The following is a 24,562-nucleotide window of genomic DNA, read 5'->3' on the forward strand; positions in this document are numbered from 1 at the left end:
CATGGAAAGTGGAAATTCCCATTATGTCAAAATAAGACTAAATAAAACACCACAATAAAATGCAAAATGTTGAAAATGCCTTTATAATTGTAAGAAAAAAAAATATTTTTTCAAAAAGTTAGTGTCTGTTTAGGGTATGCATTTTATACTTTTATTATGGCAGGGTTGTATAAGCTGTGCTAATAAAGCTTAAGCTCAACTCTAACTAGTTGTTTGAAAAAAATGAACATAACAGATAAAGATGAGAAATTAAAGAAAAAATGTAGTCAGATGTTATATAGTCCATCTTCATGGTCTGGGACTTGCTTGCTCACTGAAAAAGAAAAGAGATTTACTGAACAGGCAGGAAGCATGTTTTGTTCTTCTAAAAGGGTAAACAGTTTATAAATGTCTTTATTATTAAGAGTATTTACATTGCTCCATCACAGGTGGTGGATTGGTTGGTGGTCTAAGCTGCAGGAGTAAAATGAAACAGAAAAAAGGTTTAGGTACTTTTGCATAAATATGAACGCTATCTTTACATAGCTGAAAAGTAACTAATTTCCTCCTTTTATTAGTTTTAGAAATCCATTTTAATCAGCATCACTAATGTAAAAGCAAGGTTAGAAACAGCTTTTAGTTTGTGAATGCACTTCTTACCACAGCAAACCCACATCCTCCTGGAAGTTCACTACAATGAATTCCGCTCCATCCCTGCACCCAAAAAAAATATTTAGGGCACTTATGCATAATTTATTTTTCATATCAACAGGGTCAAACATCTGCTTATAATTATTTAGAATTTAGTTGACCTCACAAAACACAAGAAAACTGACTTGGATTCAGTTTTTGCTTATAGGAGGTACTATGTGTATATGTCTATATCTTCAAGACCATCAAAATTCACTTTATACCAGTGGAACTTGAACTAAAAACCACTATACATACTTTACAATCCAGTAAGTCCCTAAACACAGAACCAGCTTAATCTCTGCTCCACATAAAACTAAGACATTTGCCTGATTCTTACTTTAACTTGAAGAATATAGGTCAGGTTGCCTTCAATCAACTTACCTAGAAAAGACTTCTATATTTTTTCCAAATACTCTGCAATACTCTGCAACCTTTACCTATGATAGCTGCTGCTGCAGGTTTCTTACCAGATTCCAATATTCCTGATCCCTTTGGTAATTGGGCACCAGAGGGGCAGCATCTGCAGATCTGAAGGCAGCAATGAGCAGGAAAACCTGCAGACTGAACAAAAGGAGCAGTGCAGATCTGTCCATGATAAACTGTAGAGTCTGACGCAGCTGAGAAACATTCATCGCTTTATAAATTCCCTGCTAACTGTTCCCACATGGACATAAGTGGGGACTTCCAAAGAATGTTATATAACAAATCTAAATGTTCACTCATGTCTCTGCACAAATGGAAAAAATGGGGGGGGGAATTGGAACCTTTCCTTGTTCTGGTATTGCATAATAACATATTTCTAAAAAGACATTGTCTTCTCACAACAGAAAGGAACAAGCTCTCAAACAGTGCCTATATGCATGCAGCATGCACATTATGATCTGTAAAGTGAATTGTCAGGTTATGTTCTTATTGCTTGAGGTTTCCTTTTCCTGTCAAACTTGTTTCTTTACCCTGAACACCAGCTTCTGACTGACCCTTTGATGATAATCTTCATTTTGGATGCACACTTTCTCCGATATTACTTTATGAATATTTGTTTCATTATAATAAGATTTTTCAACTTCAGCATATCGGATCTGATCTGTCCTGGAGTAAAATCTCCAGCCACCATTTATTAAGCCAGTCTACTTGGTTTCTGCATCATGGCTTTTGTTTTGAGCAGCATTATTAACATTATTGTGTGGAGACTGAAGAGGAGTTTTATAATCCTGAAAATGTTCTCCTTTGTTTGGATCATAATGTAAAACAAAAACTAAGATCATTAACTCTCCAAATTAAGGTTGACTCATCGATCACAAAAAAAGAACCAAAACATTTATTTATGTCAATTAAAAGCTCTAATTGTTGCTTTTTCTCTGCATGAGTCCCTCCATGATGAACTCATTTCCGTAGTCTAATGCTGTATTTGTGCAAAAGAAGTGATGAATACACATCATGTTTATATCTTGTCAAAAATATATAGTTTCTGTTTCCAGCCAAAGTAAGGTTTTCCAAGTTTTAATCTAATATTAAGTATGCCTGAAGAGTTGTTTTATCTTACATGAAGACTCCCTCCTTTTGAATCCAGAACCTATTTGTTTTTAAAAAATATATTAGACTTAGAAGAAGATTCACTGCTGTGACAAACAGCAGGCACACTCCATGTTTACAAAATTATTAGGGGAATTTACAATCCCCTTGGGGAGCAGTGGGCTGCCATTGTGTGGCGCCCAGGGAGCAGTGTGGGGTTAAGGGTCTTGCTCAGGGAACCAGCGTGGAGGCTGTGGGGATCGAAACAGGTCTTGCCACTTTCTAAGAGCACAAGTGCAGTGCTTTAACCCACTAGGCCAATTGTGCCCTCATGACACCATGTTTGGTTTAAAGATAATGATAATGCCATTTGCTTGTGCATGAGTGTGCCGTATTGATTATATGTAACGTCTAAATTCCACAGCTCTACGAAGCCCAATCAGCATCCAGAGTTCATCTTAAAAGGTCTCCAAATCCACAACTCAGTCTGCCAGCCAAAGAGCAGGCAGTGGTTGCGCTTATCTGACTTGATTCAAATGACACCGATTCAACCCTCCTCCTTTCCCTTCTCCACCATCGTAGCTAAAGCTTAATCTGACTTTTCCATGGTGCTTTTTCTACTTCGTCTCCATCAGTGTGTCATTCCTCCTGGATACTTACTGCCTTCCCTATCATATCCGCCATGTTAGAGGGGTCTTGCCAAAGACGAGTTTTTCCTCTCCACTGTCGCTTCATGCTTGCTCATCATGGGCAGGTTTATACAACCCATGTTTGTCCAAGCTGGACTTCCCTCTTCCCAGTGAAGCACCAATATCAGTTCACGTAGTCTACTGGATCTCACAACCCAGCTCAAGCTCACCATCACCGTCTGGACTGAACCTACTTCATCTATCTCCAACACCAGTTTCAGGCCTGGGGGGTAAACATCCCTCTTCTTATACTCCTGCTTATGCATATCAAAGCAAAATTCAGTGGTAATGTTTCCTGCCAAGGTCTGTTCACCAAAGTAATTATATCATTAAAATTCTTCTAATTGAATTTTTCTTTCCGTGTGAGTTTATCAGGTTGAACAGCAGACACATCAGATCTGGTGAACATGGACGAAATTTTAGAAGTGGGTGGAATGCAATATAGGTTCAGCATGTTTTCTAGTAGTTCTATGTTTGTTTCCTCCGCTTTCTCTTTCATCTCTGCTATCCCTGTCCCGACAAAATATATGGATGCAGGACATGAACAGTGGACTATTTGGGGTGCAACTGGAGGATCATGAAGTGGATCTGCTGCTTTATGGAACCACTGAAGGTGTTGTTGGTGGAGGGCTTTTACACAGTTCTGTGAATGTAACTTACACTTTGACTTTTAAAGAGGTCTCTTATGTCTCTTTCTTTTCAGTCATCCTGGCAGCAAGCTTAATAACCAAACATACAAACACATGCATCGCATGCACATGACACCAATTCAAAGATGAATGGAAAGTAGGTTTATTTATTCATTAATTAAAATGATTAAAGCCACTTATTCGATTTCATCCGCCATAGTATAAAATACAGGCTAAGAAAGGAGAGGGTTATTTTTCTGACGCGCAGCAGTCAGAACAGATAGATAGCAGAAAATAAAAACTCTTTCCCAGTCCTTTTATGCCCTAAAAGTACAACTCAGTTATATAAATTTTTAACAGGGATCTCAGCTGCTTACTTTGAAAACTAAATATATATTTGTTTACATTAAATTAAAAAAATGTATTTGTAATGTGTACTCTCTCTAAAATTCTCTCTCTGGGAGCAGAGGGATTAACAAATCATGAGAGAAACAAAGAGCCAGACAGCATTGTGTGGTAACTTCATGGTGTTCTGTTCTCTTTTTGCTGTAACAGAATGTTGTAACTTGACTCCAATATTTGTTCATATTTTTATGAGAACACTGATAAGGTTATATATAAAATTTTTCTGGCATGGTTCATTTTCAGATGGTAAATAGCTGGATATCAAATGTGAATAATTATTAACTTCCCCACCCTAAGCAGTCTCCTTTCTATTTCAGGGAAATAAGATCACAGCAGACAAAACAGATTAAATAAAACATTATGTTAACTAAAACTGAATTTGACTGTTTGCTTCTGATTGTTAATTCTTTTTTTTTTTTTTTTTTTTTTGGTTTGCTTCTCTTGTTTCTCACTCGACAAGAATTAGGCTGCAGATGGTCCTCCATTGCAACAGAAAAAGGAAGCAGAATTAAGAATGTTTTTTTTTGCTTGTTTTACGCTTGTTTGACGCCTAAAACATCTTTTCAGATACAGGTAAAATGCATAATGTTTGTCCGTTTCAGCTACTCTAATTAAAAATGGTGACGCAACATGGCCTCTCTCATTCTGTGCACCACCTCCCTTGTGTTTCTAAACTATTAATGTGATTTAATTGGATTTTTGTAGAATCTGTATTATTTAAAGCCACACTTGATTTTTGTTAATTAGAACACAACTACCGTATGTTTCACACTGTCCCTTTAGGTAAAGGTTTAAATTCAGCTACCTTAAAATCTTGTGGTAGATTAGGCATAGATAAACCACAATTACCTTTACCATTTACCTACTGTATATTCAAAAAATGTAAGACTTATGTATAATAAAAATATCATCTGCATTGAGCTAACTCTGAACCAGAGTAAGGAAGTCTGACCCTATACTTCGGTGATTTTACGTCAGGTAAATTAATACGGATTATATATTAGAAAATTGTTATAACTACTCATTAACTGAAAGTGTCACTGATTGTTTTTTTGTTTGTTTGTTTTTTTGTATTCTGTTCATTGACATTTTTTCTATATCCTTTTGTCACTTTTTCAAACCCTAACCTTGTTTTTCTTTCTTAGTTGGAAATGTCAAATGTTTACTGTCTCTGATGAACTTACAGCTGCAGACACTTCTATCAACGGGATGTTGACCCAATGGGAACACAAGAAACAAAAATAAATGTTGCAATGCTCTTAAATAGACAACTGGATGTTATCACCATGTTTATCAATGGAAAAAGGAGTAATCTCTTTGTTTCAGCAGTTTTCTGTTTTCTTTACAGAAAACAAAACCACTTGAAGCCAGGGGACACCAACAGTTCTCTAATAATGAGAGTTAAGACAGCTGTGGGCTCAAAACAAATTGAAGGAATTTGTTGATTACATATTAAACCAGTGTTTCTGAATGCCGGGGTCAGGCCCTATTGTTGGTCTAATGATCCTCTACTGAAAAAGTAAATAAAAAACATATTTGTGAAATAAATCAAAAATGTTTGTATTGCCCACATTTGTTGTACAATCAAGTTAATAATAAGTCATGTCGTATCAACATTAGTTAGGAATGTAAATCTTTAAAGAAAGTAAATATAGGGGAATGTTCATTTATGTTAGAAGAAATTAAGACAAACTATTTGCAGTCATCAGAAGATACAGTTTTTCAACTATGTCTGTGGTTTCATTGTTCTCGTGATGTTCACTTATTAGCACACCGTTTATCAACTGAAGGCGTTTGCAGGCTGAAAGCCTAAAAGTTAAAGACCTAAGCAACGCTGCCACCTTGTGCCCAAAGAGGTGAACATCAACAGCTACCAGGATGACCAGAATTGCATCCCATCAATACCCTGAGTGGAGTGTGTCAATCAATGATATCAGTGACTATTTGCTAGTTTTTACAGTATTTACTATTAATCACATTTAATAACAATGTGACTCAAACATGTATTCAGAAGAGTAAAAAGAAAACAGGAACTAATGCATTTAAAAAAGGTTTACTGGCAAAACATTGGAATCTACTATACAGAGAAAAGGACACAAATGTTGAATGTGCCATTTTTTGACTTAATTCACCCTGTATGATGAAACATTTGAAATCATACCACAAACGATAAAAGGTTTTAAAAAAGCTAATAATAAATAGATAGAGTTTTATCAGATATTAAATTAAATGACCATAACAATTGGAGGGGCTGGGTGGAAGGGTGGCTGTTACCTTTTGAATTTTCTGAAATAAAAAAAAATCAGATCAAACTCTTTGCAGTACAAATTCAGTCTATCATGAGTAATGAGAACAATAACACATTTTAAGCAGTTAGCAGTTGGTATATAAAAAAAAAACACTGTTTAGGCACATCTCAATAAAATGGCATTTATTTAAGAACTTCAATGAAAGTGTGTTATATCTTGTATGGATGAATAAAAAATATATTTATATGAAGGACTTGAATATACTGCAGTGAACTGGTGACCTGTCCATCGTGTACCCGGCCTCTCGCCCAATGACTGCTGGAGAGAGGCACAAGCACCCCTCGTGATCCCACTGGGGATAAGCGTGTTAGAAAATGGATGGATGGATGGACTTAAACATAGTTTGTCAGCTATCATAAGTGTATTCACTCACTACTTAGCTTCCACGGCTTTTGCATAAATATCTGTGCAAAACAAATTGGACCAAATTTAGTGGTCATTCATATTATTGATCCAGAAATTATAATTGAAACAATTTGTGCTTAACTTATAATATAAATACCCATGTAAACACCCTTTGCAATAACCCTTTATAAAAAAAAAAAGCTATCATATGAGGAAGCACTGTATTTACTCTACTGTATATAATTAATCTGCAAATGGAGGGAGGTCATTAAAATTTGCTCTAAGTTTGAGAAGATAGAAAGAGTGAACTGTGTTTCAGATGTCTGCAGATGACTTTATCACAATAACAACCCACCCAGACAATTATGATGAAATGATCTAAATATTCAAAATATTAAATATGGACTAATCTTAAGACTAACAAAAAATGTATTTTTCTGTTGAGGCTGTTTCTATTAATAGGTTTCAGTGAACAGAAGACAGAAGCAACAGTTTTTAATAATGTTTTTTTATTTAATATTTTGCTTCTACTAAAAAAAAAACAACAACTATTGCTTCATAGTAAAACTGTGTTTCTGTATAAACATTTAGAGCGACAATGTGGCTCAGGGGTTCTTTTTTTGGCCCTTGGAATCAATTTTTTTTAGCTTATTATTGCAATTCTAAAAGAATAGAAAATGTGGCCAGCCCGCAAAGCCAGTTGATACAAAAAAGACGAATTTTCAGAAGAAAAAAAAAAATCCCACAGAAGTGAAGCTTTTCCAAAAATAACATCAAGTTAACATTTTCTATATAATACTTTTTTATCGATTTAATATATTGTCAGCAAAATGTCCAGTTGACTAATGGAAAATATATTTAGTGCACCTACCTACTAACCTTGGTTAAATGAAGCCAGATTTTTTCTGACAGATTGACCCACATTAAATTTTGAATTCCATACAAAAAATTAAAAGAGTTCACTTAAAAAAATCAGGGCATTCTATGCTTTTATTCTAGCGGGATGTCCCTATTGTTACTTAAGTCAGACTAGCGTTTGTTGATGCGATTAAAGTTGTGATGTTTTATATATTTTTGTTAAGCTGGTAAATATTAGAAAGCAGGAAATACAATAAACTGTTGTTTTTATTGATGTAATATTTTGTGCTTTTACAATTCTCTTTTTTGATTTTCACTCAGTGTTGTATTAATAATTTCAGTCACTCACTGTCAACACTTAAAATGTCTCACTCTGCATCTGTTGAACTATATGAACTACTGACACAAAATAGCTATGAATAATTTTCTTATTGATTGTGATGCATTTATATGAATAAACGGCATCTTAAAGAGTTGTAGGGATTTCAGTTTTCATATCAGAAAAATGCATTAAAAGAATGAATTCATTCTTGCCAGAGATTATTCGGTGAGGATTTGCGTAATGTAGCGTTGTTTTCTAACCCTTTTAATTGTGTACAAAAAGTAGCAAGTTTGTTTTTGTTGCTTTGGACAGGAAATGTCTGAGGAGGGAAGGCTGAGGAAGGAAACAAAGATAAACATGCACAGAGTAAATGTTAGGATTATGTAGGTTATGTCCAAATAAACCATGTAGTGCATAAATGTCATCATGATGACACACCCATCTTAATAATTTCCTGGTTTACTTAGATTGCACATAAAGAGTAATTTGTTGTTGCAGAGAATATAAAGACGTGCAAGTCTTGAGGCTGATTCAGACTCCCGAGATCATTCACCATGGACAAACGTTTGCTGCTGGTTCTGTTGTGCCTGCAGGTCTTCCTGCTCATCGCAGCCTCAGAGACGGAGACTCCAGAGGCCCCTCAGGTAATAAGTGCCACTAAGGAAAAAATAAATGCCTTTTTCATATTAATTATGCAAATTGAAATCATTAGGTCTTTTGTTTTGTCTTTTTACAGGTGGAGCAAAAAGCTAATCCTCCCAAAAAAACTAAAAGTTGTAGGAGGATAAATGGCAGATGTGTCCGGCGTCCGGTGAGGCCTAATTCCTCTGTTGCATTAACTGCTTTAGATATATTTAATACATTTAGTGAAAGGTGTTTTCTGCAATGGGTCAGTTTTAACTTTAAAAGATTTTTATATTTGTTTTACAGACCCAATCAAATGAACAATCAACATCCAAACCTGATTATAGGTAATCAATCATTTTGAAACAAATATTCAGGAATGTTGATACTAATTCAAAAAGCAGACAAAAAATAAACCCTTTATGGCAAAAAATATGTTTAATAAAAATTGTTTTTTCACAGACCTGGTGTTTTTAGTGCTATACTGACAACCTAAAGCCAAGTGGACACAGAAGGCATCATTTATGAGTGTAAACCACATTTGAAGACTAAAAGTTTTTATGTTTTTTCCTTGAAACTGTTGCATAGATGATAATAAAATGAAATTATGTATCTCTCTTTTCTTCCTTGCAGTTTTCTGCACTTTCTTCCTGTATATGGTGAGCTATAAGGAACTAACCGGTGGAGAGGATTTGGAATCCCACCTTCTCTTCCTGAAAGTTGTGCATTTAATAGGAATTTCCTTTTCTGCAAAATTAAAATTCTTAATTGCATGTGCTTCTTAATAGTATGTCTTTCTACAACCTGATTTATTAACTTCCTTCAAAACATGTATTAGACTCGGTATTTGTAACAAAGAATCACATCAGTGCTCCTGTGTTGTTAATGTGGAAAGGAGGTTATTAACGAATGGGTCTAAAACCCCACCCAGGCATGCTTTAAGACGTCTGATTCAGGAATACACTGTTTTGTATCAGCTTTTGTGCACATCGTTTAAAAGTATCATCAAATTAATAAAAACTTAAAAACCAATTCATTTGTGTGAGTGTAATCCATTTTTACCTTTTGTTTTATAAGGTGTTCAGTTTTCAAATATTTTCTTTGACATTCTTAGACCTCATTAGAGTTTTTTTCAGAAAACACAAGTTGTATTTACAGAAAGACAACACATTTATTCTTATGCTTTTTGTGTTTTTCCTGCATTAGTTCATGGAATTTCTGCATAACATTGTTTGGTGCTCAAACTGTAAACCATTTTTTTAAACCAGACTATCTAAAAATAAAGAAAAATCTCCAATTCAAATAATTCCTATACAAAGATTTAGCAGCTAAATTATAATTACTATAAATACTTTACTATAAATTACTAAACAATGTTAGGTGTATGTAAAAAAAAATTGAGTCAAAAATCACCAAAGGAATCAAAGGAAATGCCCCTTTTCTTTGTTCTTTTTATGAGTGATTTAAAGAAACACTTGCTATATATTTTATTCTGAAAGGAATGTGACTGAGTATTCAACATCCAGAGTAGGAAGCAATGCCCACACATTTTCAGATAAAGGTTTAAAGCCTGAAGTGGCAGTATTTGGGAAAATGTTAGAGCAGAACCAAAATGGAACTAAAAAACAAGTTCAGACAGACCATTTATTATGGGATATTTAGTATATGGTTTTCAAAAAAAAGAAGTAATTCTATATTTTGCAATATAGAGCAATACAGCAATTTTCTGCAATTCCTTTGCCTAATCTAGATGAGGGAAAAAAACTGATCACACACAAGCTTTGGATTTTATTGAAGCAGATGTATAAACTAACATATAGTTTTTAAAAAGCATATTCCTTGACCCTTATTATATTATTATATATTATAACCCAAAGGTTCAGTGTAATAAAAGAGTGCATTAGAAAATGTATATGGGCTTTATTTTTATTTATTTTTTTCAGATTAAATTCTGAAAGGTGTGGCATGCATTTTGTAGAAAATACTTCACAGATCCATTGTGTTTACGTCTGCAATTTCCTTTTGGAGTATTTTTCTTTGCACATTTAAAAACAGAAATAAAAAAAAAGTCAGATTGGTTAAGAAGTATTTGTTGACATGAGTTTTCAATTTTTTTTTTATTCTCAAGACTTTGGTCTGGATTTTCAATGGGCACTCTAACTCATAATATGCTTTCATTTAGTTGCATTGCAAATCATGTTATATGTTAAGGTTTGTTCTCCTGCTGGAAGGCGGACTTCCAGCCCAATGGCTATTGCTATCATGTTTTCCTCCTGGACCTGCGTGTTCCCAGTGAATCCCTGTCCTTCCTGAAGAAAAGCAAGTTTATGTCCCCAAAATCCTATTCATGAGCAAAGAATGAGAGGGAATTCATACATATTTATGCCCATATCTTGATTTGTGACAGAAAAATAAACCATTCTATCATTTGGCTGGTAAGGCAGTGCAGTAAGTTGCACCTAAAGGATTTTACTTGATACATGGAAGAAAAACAGCCTTAGGACTGCCCTTTATGTATGGAGTGATGCCTCAGTGTTTGTGCTGTTCCGCTGGTGTTGTCGTGTTCCTACATTTCTGCTTTGGACTCAATCTAAACATAAAAGGACATTAGATATAAACCTTCCAGATGAATGGTTTTAGCGGTGTGGTTTCTGTCTTCTGTCTCTTAGTCATCTTTATGTGAGTCATCATCTGCTGAGAAAGTCATGCATGTGTATTATTACCAGGGGAACATGCCTGCTGATTCTCCTTATGCGGTGAGACTTCATTTACCATGAACGACTTCTACTACTTTATTTGGTTAACGATGATAAAAATAACATCCTCCGTAACTTCTGGAGTTAGTTTATATATTCCGAGGTATGGAAGGTGTCAGAGGGTTTATGTTGAGACGTATAGAATGAAAACACTTTTATTCCACATCTGGTCAATATTTACCCACTTTCCATAAAAACACACAAGTAAATGAAACCCCTTTCTCCAAATCCTTTTTTGAGTTGTAACCTAAAACATGTTTGAATTCCTTTCTTTATTGTAGCTGTATTGTTTATCTAGAGAATAACAAAAGTGGTCAAGGCTTTGTTTGCTTTAGTCAAAAACCCTTCCTGATGCCGGATGTAATGACAGATGGATCTAGTTTAGGTTCATTCTCTCATCTGCAAATAGATATATTTATTTTTGCTGTGAAACACACATTACTGTAGATTTCTTCTTGATTTCTTCTATTTTGTCTCAATTTAATATTTTAGAATATCAGTTAAATGGTACTATCAGACAAAGATAACCTAAAGGAATAAAAAAGATATTCTCCAATTCATGGAAACTTTCCTCTATGTGAAAAAGTAAATTCCCCTCTAAACCGCTTTTTTGTCTAAGGCATTTATGACAAAGAAGTATAAGTTTTCTAAATCAACCTGAAGATATTTTGTCTCTTTGAAGAACTGAGTCACATTGTAGGCTAGATATGGTCTAGTAACGTAAATAAATGCTAAATAAAATAAGCTCATGAATGGTAATTTATAGAAAGATCACAAAGCTCCATTTTTCAAAATTTTTGCTACCACTATGTTTTGTCTATAACCTTTAAATTATGTCTTCACAGCACTGTAGATCAGTGTTGTACAGTGGGGAAAAAAATTGTATCATAGCACAGAAAAATCTTAACCATTTATTGATAGTTGACAGAGCAACATGTAGCTAACAGATGGCTTAAAGTTTAAGTTTAGATGTATTGAATCAGTCTGCTTTGTAATGATATTTATGCCTAAAAGGCTCTTAAAATGTTAAGAACTGCTGGTTTGACACGTTATTAGTGTTACTTTAAATGTACACTTGCACGAACAGAGCTGGTTGTTTTATGATCAATTAAAATGAAACTTCAAAGGCTGTTTTTCAGTGCATTTCCAATGAGTGCTTGTAAATGTTTTTTTTATTGAAGCAGCTTTGCCTGAAGCGCTCTTTGAAGCAGCTGGTTCCAATCTCCGCCCACTAGTGCTGCACCAGGATCTGAATCAAGGCAACCCTGATCTCCACACAGCAGAGAACTACAGTGCAGAAGCCTGGAAACAGAAAGAGCCAAATCCAACACAGTGAGTAACTTACAAATACATATGTGCAGAATGAGATTAGTAAAATCTTATCCTTTTGGATCTCAGTATTTTGATATTCTTAGAGGAGCAGTGTTTGTTGTAGTTTACTTTCCTGTTTCTTTGTTTTATTTGCCAGTTGTTAGAAACTGCTCTATATAACCCTTCATTTGTAACTTAAAGTTCTATATTATGCTAAAACAGGTTTTCAAACATATATATTAAAAAAAACAATGTGTTAATTCATGAAGCTCATATTAGAACATGACTTAAAACATAATACCATTATCAATATGGTCTATTGTTAGAAATGCATGAATAACTTTAAGCTTTGGATCCAGTGTTTGTCACAGCTTCACAATTTTTAATGAATGTATTCATTAATGTAGCTTTCATTTGGTAAACTTGTATTTGTATTATTTTAATAAACTGGACATGCATTAAACATTGCAATGCTTTGAGCAACAACGGAATTTGATGGAGCTGAATTCTTGTCATAAAAATTTTTAATAAAGTCCTAAATGTAGTAGACAGCCCCTTTTGGTTTTATTCAAACATTGAAAAGCAAAATGAGAGAGAGCCACTTGTCATTCAATAAGTTAACAAATGTGCCTCTGGATGCTGAAAAGTTTCAGTGACAGCCTGAAAGTTGACTGTTGCCATAGTTATTTGGACAATTGGGAGGAGACTTCTGGGTATTAGGTTGATTTGCATACAGTATGTATTTTGGGAGTGGGGCAAAATACACATAGGCTGATGTCATTTTTGACATCAGCCTCATAATTGATGAGGCCCATCATTTCTGACATGATCGACTCTTTTATTACTCTTAAAATGCTACACATAATTTCCCTCTTATATTATTTTGATACTGTACTTCAGAATATGCCATGAAATATTTATTAAATGCTCCAGACTAAAAACGTGACTAAAACAGAACTAATTAAAGTAAATATGTGATATTTTTCATCTACTCAGTCGGACTTCAGAGATTTAATGAGCAATATCTACCAAGTAGCAACAGCAGGAAGGTAATATGAAGAAAAGTCGACCTGGACTTTCTAAACCTGGACTATAATTCAAACAACGCTATAAAATGGCTATTTCTAGAAAAAAGAAATTCCAAAAAATAAAGATATCAAAGTTTACAAACTGTATTTAAAAAAAAAACTGCACTAAGTCTGGGCTGCACCATTTTTTATTCTTTTTTTAGATATAGATAATGATCCATTGATTATCCCTTGCTGACCTGACTTTTCCTTTAAAACATAACCCAGAAGACCTGAGGCTACATTCACAGGAAAGATGATCTTGTACAGTATTCACTCAGGGCGTGAAGACTAATGCATGGCAAGAAAAAAATGTATCCTTAGAAAATATGAAAATCATGTTTTATTCTATATTCCCTGAATAATTAATTTCTACTTTGCCTTGGTCATCACATAAAATCCCAATAACTTCAAATAAACCTATGAAGTTTTTTTAGTGATGTGACAATACACTTAGGTATAAAGTGGCATGAATATTCCTGTAAGGCTCTATAAGAACTGCGGTAAAAGATCATTTCGCAGAACTCATGGTGATGAGGACTTCCTCATTTTGTCATCTACCCAGTGGTGAACAGTTGTTGCGGTGAAGCAGAACATATGATCTAGCAGAAATAGATTAGTTTCATGATTATCACTTGTTATATTGTCATGTGATCCTAAGCTCCGTGGTTGAAAGGTTTTCTCTCCTCTTTTTAGTTCTGCCGGCATCTTGACTCTTAATTCATTTCCTTTTATCGTTGACTCTTACATTTCGCAAAATGACCAAAACTGATACAGTTTCTCCTGCTTACATTGTGTACAGCTTTTCCAGACAAAAGACATGATGTCTGAACCCCTCAGACCAGCTGATGCTTTTGCATCAGTGACCTTAGGAAGTTAAACAGTTGTTGCTGCTCACTTGTCCTTTTTAAGGCATGCATTCTGTAAGTGCTTTGCTCTGCACTGTGAAATACTTGGGGATTTTTTGTGCACATGATCTGGTTCATATATTCTGCTGTCCCTGTTTGGCTTTTGTTAAAGTACGTTTGTCAATTTGTCGCATTTCTGAAAAATTAGATTAGAGATTAGATGAGATGAGCTTTATTGATCTCACAGCGAAGAAATTCACTCGTCACATATTGGCATAGAAGTTACAGAAGGTGCAAACAGGGAGGAAAAAGGTGCATTAAGAATAAGCAATATATATACAGTATATCCAGGTATATACAGTATATCAAGATAAATAGGATTAAGGATTAACTTCAGAGATGGTCTCACATTTACCACATCAATGTTGAAAACCTTCGAGGCTCTTTATTCTTCCTTCTATGGTCTAGACAGGGTCGTCTGAAGCTCTGCTGGGCTTTCTCATTTTTTGTTTTTATTTTATTTTGGTGTTGTATCTTTATTATGATTATTCAAGGTACCGGTATAAAAGTAATGAATATTGATTAAACATCCCTTATTAGATATGAAATGTCTTTTCAATTATTAATTGCCATGCTGAATTGTGCCCTTTTTCACAATCCAAGCCAGCTGGCATGATAATATACAGCAGAGAATGGTCTGGAGATCCAAATAAATCTCCTGCATTATGACACTTCACACCATCACTGCTCCTCTTCTGTGGCTTGTCTGTGTAAACTATTATCTCTATGTATTAAAACTCACCTGCACCCTACACAGACATGACAATCCTCTGCTTGCATGATCTGAGTGTTTCTTTTGGTCTCTGCACGCTCAGTTCCCCTCTTCATCTTAATCATTAGCAGCAGGGTTTTCTCTGCAGCAGCTCCACTACAAACAACTACTTTAAGTTTTCTTAAATTGAGCGTTTCAATTAAAAAATCTAAATCTCTAGCTGGATCCCTGAGTTTCCTTTTCTGGGTTTAAATATGAGTTTCTCTTTGGCCACTAGGTTGGATGGGGATTTGCATTCATACTACCACCAAAGATAGTCAGCAGGATAATAAGGGAAGTTAAAACGTTTCCTAAGCTTAATGAGAACTGCAAAAAAGAGTGGCATGTTTTTAGCCTGATAAACCAGACCATATTTGAGATTAAATGTGTAAATTTGCAGGCAAAAATGATTTTGGCCACTGGCGGATGAGGCTAGTTTATAGACTAGCATGTTGTGGTAAGATAAATTAAAAATAAATAACTAAACATAAATCGCTAACTTTTTTTTTTTTTTTTATCTGCATGTAAATTAGTTGATTTGATAGAATACTGGCAGAAAAAAAAAATTTTCATCCTACTATTCCAAATATAAACAGCTGCAGTTTGGTCATTGCTAAACTGAAATGAATAATCCATGACAGTGAATGTTTGGAAAAGCTGTCATTTGCAGAGTACGGAGAAGACTCTGTGATGCTGTGGGCCTTGCTAGAGCAGAACGTCATGAGATGTTTCAATATACAAGGACCTTTTTAATACAAATCTGGTGGTTCCAGAAAACTTAAAATGCTTTTTTTTATTGGGTCTTTAAGAAGGATTATCGTACAAAATATACGGTCAAATTAAAACAGAAAAGTTTGGTTTGATCTAAAATCAAAGCCTTTGTAACTTGTTACCATGTCTTTTTTTTTTTTTTTTTGTCTCTGAAAGGACGTAGAAAAAAAATCATGTCTTACTGGCAAAAGGAGATTAACAGGGTCTTAATGTTTAATTATTATGTTTTTTTTTGTTTTTTTTTTACTGAAATTTGACCAAATACTGTCCACTGAAGACCATGTCAGAAGCAGAGCAGCAGCATGTTATTAAACACTTTTTGAGAAAAGCTACATTGGAAACATTAAAAATACATTTCTATTCAAACAAGTAGATTCATATCTAAATTAATACCTTTATCATTATCATATTTATGGCTTCAGTAGAAATCTTATTTTTATTAAATTAAATGTTTTTAGTTTTTGGTGATGTAGATGACTAAAGGATGTGATTTTGTCTAGAAGTATGATTTCTATGTCTGCTAAAACCAACCTAAGTGACTCTATTTTGGCACAATTTAAGTATAATTGTCGACTTGTCACTGATTAACAAAATGAAAAACAAAGAAGTAAAAGTTTTATTTTTAGATCACTGTTACCTTCAGCCTCTTCCCACAGAATGAAAATAAAGAATAAAACAAAGAACTGGTGAGAAGGTGTTTCTATAATGTGTCTACCAGGCCCACTGTTACCCTGACATGATCTCTGACCAGTATCCAAAAGCAAAACAAGCTTAAAAAAATACTGATAAAATTCTGATGAAATACAGATGATGAAAAGCTGATGTGTCTTAAAGCTAAGAGCCAGAGAATTTCAGGCATTTTGTTTTTAGCCTCTGCTTGTGGAAACTTGGTCTCCTCCTCTGGACTGTGTTCTTATCTTTCAGCAGAAAGGCAGATGAGCTCATGAAGCGAAAGGTTCCAAAAGTGTAAAAAACATGCCGGTCAACACAGGATTAGCTGATATTGACATACTATAGTGAAGCCAGACATATTGGCTGATCTCTGTGCTCGTTTCTGTCTGAAACAGAGGAAGTCTAATGTGTTTAATAGTATGACATCTGCAGTCATACTATTAAATTCCTCCAGTTTCTCTAGTGCTGATATGTTAATATCTCAATAGGATATCTATCGCAGATCTCTGGTAGTTTTGAAACCCCAGCAGCATTTCTTAAACACATCTCTGTTAATGGTCATACATCTTTTGGTGTTTATTATCCTTAGACACAGCTGGAATCTTCTCCTCTAGAAACAACATCCTTGTTTTCACAGATGTATTGAGTTGGGATAGGCAGAGCAGGAAGGCCAATCAGGCACAGGTGTATGTCAGAAAAACAGGATTCTTTAATTTAACCCAAAAGTATAAAATGTAACAAGTACAAATAGGGAGCAAGAAAAGAGGTCAAAGGATCGAAAACTACTGAAAATATTTGATAAAGAACAAGACTGACTCAAACAAACTGACCTCCCTTAATGAGACAAAGGGGAAATTAAACAGTGGCTTATCAGTCCACAAAAGAAACTCATGGAGCAAAACATACAAAAACTTAACTAAACCAAATAAAGTGAAACCCTATTTCCCCCCATTGCATTGATGTGATACGGTCCAAATCATCTCACCCCTTGGCCACCTGCTGGTTCCTCAGCCAAGGGACAGGAGCAACTGCAAAACTCAAATGGAATATCAATTAAACACAATTATAACAAAACAATAATACAGTGTAATGGTGATGAATAAATTCTAAATAATGTGATTTCTCTGTAATGAAACCCTGTATACAACAATTAAATGACATAAATTGTGTTTAATGCCACATCTGTGTGGCTGTAAATACAGCAATTACATGAGCTAAAGATGATTTCTTGACTAAGTCAAATAACAACAAGATAATTCATTTTGTGTTGGGAAGGACTAATGTTGTGGTAGAAAGGATCGGAGGGGTGTACATTGAAGATCTTTATGTTTGAAATACAAAATGATTTACATCCAGACATGATAATGGGATAGAGAATTCATATAGAACAGAGAACTTAATGAGAAACAAAAGAGGTTATTTTATTGTGCTATTATGAAATATCATACAGAAATAAAAGCTTTCGTGCTTTGTGGAAAAAAAAGATTAAGTTTAAGTTTAATAGTTTTAGGGAGATTTTCTTGAAATCTTTAACACATAAAATAAAAAAAAGAAACACCAGCAAAGGAAAAAGAAAAACTGTCCTCTTTTTTCACCCAGACAGGCACTTATAATATATGCATTACCTCAGTATACTCTCACTGGAGGTGGAGAGGTTTATTTTGTGTGCTTCAAAGTAAAAGCAAAAATGTTTTGAGTGTCAAGATATTACAAAATGAATACACTTTAAAGAACAGTTTGTATTTCAAGTTTGCCCTTTGAAATGACTGAAAACACATCCCTACTCATTTTTTTGTCTGTCTTTTATTCTTTGCTTCTTACATCAAAGACGAATTACCAATACTTCCAATTACCCATTTTTGTTTTTTGTCTGTTTTTTAGTGTCCAGAATGTAAACAAAAAATGCCCTCCATATTTAAAAAGATTTTTAAGCCTTTCTAAATAGTAGTCTGATTTTGAGTATTAAAACTATTAGTGGTTTGTTTTGGGTTTTTTTTTTATCAGTTTTAAAATGATTTTATATAAAGATTTAAAGTTTGAGCAGAGTTTTGTTTTGTAAAAAAACAAAACCAAACTGTAACGAATCAACAAGTAAACACTGAATGGAGGAAGCAACAGTTAGATCCAAACGTGCTGTGTCTAGTTTTAATGGGTTACAGGAAAGGATGAGATCATCAGATGGATAAGAGACTGTAATTGACCTGCCCTATACAGTTATTGCCAAGATAATGTTGCTCTCCAGATTTTTTCTTGGTAAGTTGCAAATACACCCAAATTACTCTGCCTGAGTTTAGAAATGTTAAATAGAAAGTCTTCTGTTTTGAATTTACACCACAATCTCTAAATTCTGCTTGGAGTTTTAGTTCCACGTCCCTTAATCAATTTTACCAGAATTTTGTTATAAAACAAGTCACTTTTTGGGAAGTCACACCCAGAACATGTGTAAATGCTTTACCTCATTGAGTTTTGTTTGATGAACTAGTGACCTGCCTCATTGCTTTTTCCCCACAGATGTTTTTCTTCCTTTTTTATATAGTTTGGTACTGAAGAGATCAAAGTTATCCATCTAATGTGCACTCTTGAATTCAGTAATATATGTTTGGTTTATCAGCATGGATGTAATCTTAGTCAGTGTTTGCTTTTGACCTTTCATGTCCAAAGACTCTTTGCTGTTCACCCTCAAAGGCTGAGATTTACCTTATTAATTAAATTATATCAAATGTTCTTAAAGCTATGGTAATGTAAACCCTCTTGATAAATAGTACAGAGGTCCTCATAAGGTTCAATGCTGAATGTTTAGAAAAAACACTTTTGTTTGAAGAATATAATGGAGATCTGCACTTTAAGTCAAAGAGATGGTTAGAAGAAGAGCAGCGTAGACAGTGGAGGTTCCTAAATAAATGGCTCCACAGGAAAGTTCCTACTTTGGCACCCATTGATCTAATGCTGCCCTGGACATCTGCTCATCTTAAGTGCCAGGTTTATTCATGCAGATATTCCTAACCCGACCCAAACAGTCATTGCTCTGAGATGATTCTGATATGGCTTATCAACATTAAGATTTTTTTTTTTTTTCATTCACTTTCCTTCTCCAACTTTGGATTAAAATTAAGAATTAGAATTAGACCATAAAAAAGACCTCCCTCTTGACACTTTAAATGTATTTGAGTATTATATTTTTACACTATGACTTGGAATTATGAGTAATCCAGAGCGTAGATTATAACCATAACCGTCACGTACAATGTGTTAGCGACGATGGATACCAAAAAGAGGTACTTAAACGGATTCCAGAAAAGAAAAAGAAAAGAAGAGCTGCTGGAAGAACGGAAAAAAACTTGTGATTGGGGTGTTGTACTTCACATGAGGCCCACCCAGATAATGATTCTTACGTGCCTATTATTGTGTCGTTACTCCATTGCTACATAGGCTGAAGATCTTAAAGCTACAATGTGAAATTTCAGCGATATCTAATGGTCAGATTGCAGACTGCAGTAAAATGAACCACCATCCCACACTGCCTCTCCCCTCCAACATGACAGAGGCCTTCATGGTTTAAAATGGCTTCTGCAACATCGCATTACTGTACCTATCTTGTCAAGTGATGACGAGATTCATTTAGAGTAGATCGAAGCATTAAGCTTTTAAAAAAATGGTTTTAGTTTAACTTTAGTGCGATTTAACCAAGCAGACAAATTCTGTTCTGACTCGATCCTCTATTGTTGGCCTTTAGTTAGCTCTGGTGAAGTGTAACCTCATGGGGGCCATCAGCTCTCTGTTTTGTAGCAGGCCTCTCCGAGCTGCCACTGTGCTCTTCAGCTTTCCTCCGGAGCTAATAGCGGCAAGCTGCCACTACTACCTCTGCAGCTGTGGTTCCTTAGCTACAGGGGGCGGCCCTTGTTTTGGGCACACCAAAGCAATTACGGACTGATGGAGCGCAGCAGAAAGATGTAATTCTGCTCAGGAAAAACACAAAAATGAAACGACCGGCAATTCAAATTAGTCTATTCATAATAACCAGGCGGTTGTCGATTATGTCCGTCGTAAATCTAGTTTACATGGATAATTTTGTAAATAGTATTGTTCTAGTATAGTACTAGTCTGTGTAGGACTGGATATAGGCTTAACTTTCGAGCCTCTATTGTCAGCTCTGTGCTGCCGTAGTGCAAAAAATGTCTGCCTCCACAAATGCAAACCCACTCCTATGTAATTACAAATAGCAATTTCTAAGGCCACGCAAACAAAGATTGAGACGCACACTACATGGATGATAATAGATAACTTACATATAGATTATATATAGGATTTATGCCAGTAAATCCCTGCATTTATTATACACCGTACCTTAAATGTTACAGATCAAGGCAAGTTGAAACAATTCAATAATCAGTATTTAATTCTGAAAGACAAACATAATTTTTTCACACTTAAGAAATCATGTTACAAACTGTCATCAATTTAAATACTTGTAAGAATTATTGAAAATATTTTTCTTTTCTTTTTAACAGAGATCATGGCTGTCTCACATGATGAGGACTACTACTACCATGAAAACATCAGCCTCAACTACAGCTATGAGGACTATCCAGCACTGTGTGAGAAGGGTGATATCCGATCTTTCGCTGCCTACTTCCTTCCCATCATGTACAGTCTGTGTTTAGTTGCAGGACTGACAGGAAACGTTCTGGTCCTGGCAGTATACGCTTACCACAAACGGCTAAAGACCATGACGGACACATTCCTGAGCCACTTGGCCGTGGCCGACTTGTTGCTTCTCTTTACGTTGCCTTTCTGGGCCGCTGATGCCGCCAGAGGCTGGGAGTTGGGGGACACCGTCTGTAAAATCGTGTCGGCCTGCTATACCTTGAACTTCAACTGCTGCATGTTGCTGTTGGCCTGCATCAGCTTGGACCGCTACCTGGCAGTTCTCAGACTGCAGGGTGAAGCTGAAAGAGGGAGATTACAGAGGCTTTTTAACAGGAGGCACTGCTGGAAATGGTGCTTAGCTGTCTGGGGAACGGCCTCTCTTCTTGGTCTACCAGATTTAATCTTCTCAGAAGTATTGTGGACATCACATAGGAATGTCTGCGTGGCCATCTACCCTTCATCTATGGCTCGAAGTGCTAAAGGTATCCTGGAGGTGGCTGAGGTTCTACTGGGATTCCTCCTTCCTCTCCTGGTCATGGTGATCTGCTACTGGTCTGTTGGTCGAGCTCTGAAAAGCCTACCCATTGAGAGCAGGGGGAAGAAGTGGAGAGCTCTGCGGGTTCTCCTGATAGTAGTGGGGGTGTTTGTCATCACTCAGCTTCCATACAATGTGCTAAAACTGCACCGTGCCATGGATTTAGTGTACATATTTGTGACCCACTGTGGGACAAGCAAGGTGCTTGATCAAGCAGCCCAGGTGACGGAAAGCCTTGCACTTATTCACTGCTGCATTAACCCAATCCTTTACGCCTTTATGGGGTCCTCCTTCAGGCAGCACATGGTGAAAGTTGCTAAGAACTTTGGAGAGAAGAGAAGAAGGAGAAGGAGGCCACAAGGAAGGGATGAAGAGTTGGACATGTCGTTTAATTCTCACAGTGTAACTCTGGAGACAAACTCGTTCTCAGTTTAAGTTCATCCCATTGTTCTCAAACTGTTTTACTGGGTTACCTTTAATGGTCTTCAAAGTATATTGTGTCAACCATGCATGTAATTAGCCTGAAGAGTTAATCAGCTGCCAACTGGAGCTACCTACACTACAGCCAAATGAGGAAACTCTTTAATCCAAAATGGACGTTCTGTTTCAAACAAAAAATGCTTTAAAGAGAAGCAGGAAAGAGAACATCTGAGAAATCAAAGATACACTGAAGTGGTTAACAATTAATAAAGAATGGATGCAGGTGGCTACCTCTGAATTTGAAATATGGGTCTAGAAAAACATTCATCCAATCGTTACATGTTCCATGCCAAAGGACAGAGGGATATGATGATGACTGATATTTTCTCTCTGCACTTCGAAGTCTGATTTGTCAATTCCAAGTTGGAATAGCAGCAGCAAAACATCAAAAAAAAAAAAGTGACCATCTATGAAAAGCTGACTAACAGTATTATAGGTTAATATCAGTTACTTTACTTCATAACCTTTGATGTCTTATGTTACAAAACATCTTTATTGATAAAAGCAGTAAAATTTTCTCTTTAGAAAAGAATCAATGAAACAGAAATGAAGAAATAAATGTTTTAATAATATTGGATTTTTAGGTTTGTTGTGATAAGAAGCCTCTGACTTCCTAACTTAAAATCCTTGCCTAAATGGATATTTATGAAAATGTTTTTTTTCCCCCAATTTCTTTCTCTTTATGGTTTTGTAAAAGTATTTATCAACCTAGAAATAAAAATTAGTCTTGTTTTAATAGTTTTAAAATGTAAAATAATAGCAGTACTTCTTTTAAAACATATGAAAACAACTGATGTTATCTATTAAACTAGGTGAGTATTTCAATGCGGAATTGAATTAAAACATGAATTATACAATATATGCACATGCTTTGATCGTCTCATAGATTTGTATCAGAATTAATTTCCTTCACATTGAAAAAACAGGTTATTACAAATAAGAACAAATATGGACTTTTGAAAATAAAACCTCTTCTTCCTAGACACTAATGTTGAGCGGGCTTTTAAAGCAACCTTTAGAGCTCTTTTCATTTTATAGACTTACAAACTGGCTTAGATTTCACCCGTTTCTCTCCAAAATGAAGCCGGTAAAGTGGTGCCGACTGCCAGTACCTTTTGTACATCTGTCAAAGAAAGCATTCCTGGATCAGTGGGATCTTAAACACTGTCAGCTGTAGTGGAATGCTTGGTTCTTCTTCCTGTAAAAAAAGGGAGTATTTCTCTCCACTGTTGCCACAAGCATGCTTGGTAGGAGGGTTGCTGTAGAGGAAATGATAATGCAAGCGTCTGTCCTCTGTCTCTATATGCCGTTTTAGAAGAAGTGAATACTGAAAGTCGGTAAGTTCATGCAAGCTGCTGGGTTCGTTTAGATGAAAGTCTTTTTGATAAAGTACACAGTTTGATCTAATTTAATTAAGTGCCTTGAGATTACATTTTGTGAATTTGTACCATATAAACAGATTTACCTGAGCTGAATTGTTTTAATTGTATAAGAAATATTTATATTTTCAGTTGATTATAACAAGCTAACTTTCTAATCAAAAAGCTAGAGCCAATATATAGATATATTTTTGATCAAAGCATATCTGTAAATCCTTTTCTCTTGAGACTAGATTGATAAACATCCAAGCTTTCATCCCTTTAACTGCACAGCTAGTGTTCCCGTCTTTGCTGAAACATTATTTAGTTTAAACTATTTATATAGACATCCCAGTGCTTATATAAAGTTATGAGGGACATATTTCTCCTGGCTTTCACTGAGTTTAACCCTCTGATCAGCTCAAACAGTTCAAAGTACACATAAGATGAAACTCTTGAACTTTAGACAAACAAAACGAAGCTGTGTTTTATAGGAGATTTATATTCTAGTAATTTATTGCTCATTCTAATCATATCCAGAGTGAGCAAATGCACCAGATGTCCTTGATGGTGCACATATGTACTTCTGCTAATCAAACACACATGCCTTCTCTGACTCTGAATAAAGCTTGGGCACCTTTTTTTGGTTTGCTGTAAACACATTTCTTTGTTTTTTTTTCCTATCTTTCAGTCAACTGTGATGCTCAATTCTGTAAAAGAAAATAGCAATACTCCAGACAGGTTTGACATCCCAAGGGATCTATATCTCATACCAGCATACCCTGATTGTCATTTCCTGGAATGCTTTTAACATCTGAAGACAAGCTTTCTGCAAACATTCGCCTCGAGTTTTCTTCCCAGCGAACACAAACAACTACACATCAGAAACCACTTCTAGGAACCTCTCAGGATTTGAGGGCAAATCTTGATGCACCGCTGCA

General features: G+C 35.3%; 1 protein-coding gene and 1 long non-coding RNA gene across 2 annotated transcripts; both read left to right on the forward strand.

Annotated features, from left to right (window-relative positions):
- The first annotated feature begins 8,237 nt into the window (after nucleotides 1–8,237).
- On the forward strand, nucleotides 8,238–9,391 carry LOC107104270. Its single transcript, XR_001482241.1, has 5 exons — nucleotides 8,238–8,385; nucleotides 8,478–8,552; nucleotides 8,672–8,712; nucleotides 8,828–8,895; nucleotides 8,999–9,391. It is a non-coding gene; the product is annotated as an uncharacterized LOC107104270 (long non-coding RNA).
- Nucleotides 9,392–12,342: 2,951 nt separating this feature from the next.
- LOC107104266 (atypical chemokine receptor 4-like) lies at nucleotides 12,343–24,268 on the forward strand. The gene is made up of 2 exons (XM_015404235.1): nucleotides 12,343–12,453; nucleotides 21,110–24,268. Exon 2 carries the CDS (start codon nucleotides 21,115–21,117, stop codon nucleotides 22,216–22,218), a length of 1,104 nt encoding a protein of 367 aa, XP_015259721.1. The 5' UTR covers nucleotides 12,343–12,453; nucleotides 21,110–21,114; the 3' UTR covers nucleotides 22,219–24,268.
- The last annotated feature ends 294 nt before the right edge of the window (nucleotides 24,269–24,562 follow it).

The sequence above is a fragment of the Cyprinodon variegatus genome, unplaced genomic scaffold (assembly GCF_000732505.1).
Source record: "Cyprinodon variegatus isolate N-32 unplaced genomic scaffold, C_variegatus-1.0 Scaffold1673, whole genome shotgun sequence".
NCBI classification, from domain to species: Eukaryota; Metazoa; Chordata; class Actinopteri; order Cyprinodontiformes; family Cyprinodontidae; genus Cyprinodon; species Cyprinodon variegatus.

Bases quoted from the DNA above. Each gene is read 5' to 3' on its own strand.
- LOC107104266 (XM_015404235.1), top strand. From the start codon at position 21,115: ATGGCTGTCTCACATGATGAGGACTACTACTACCATGAAAACATCAGC.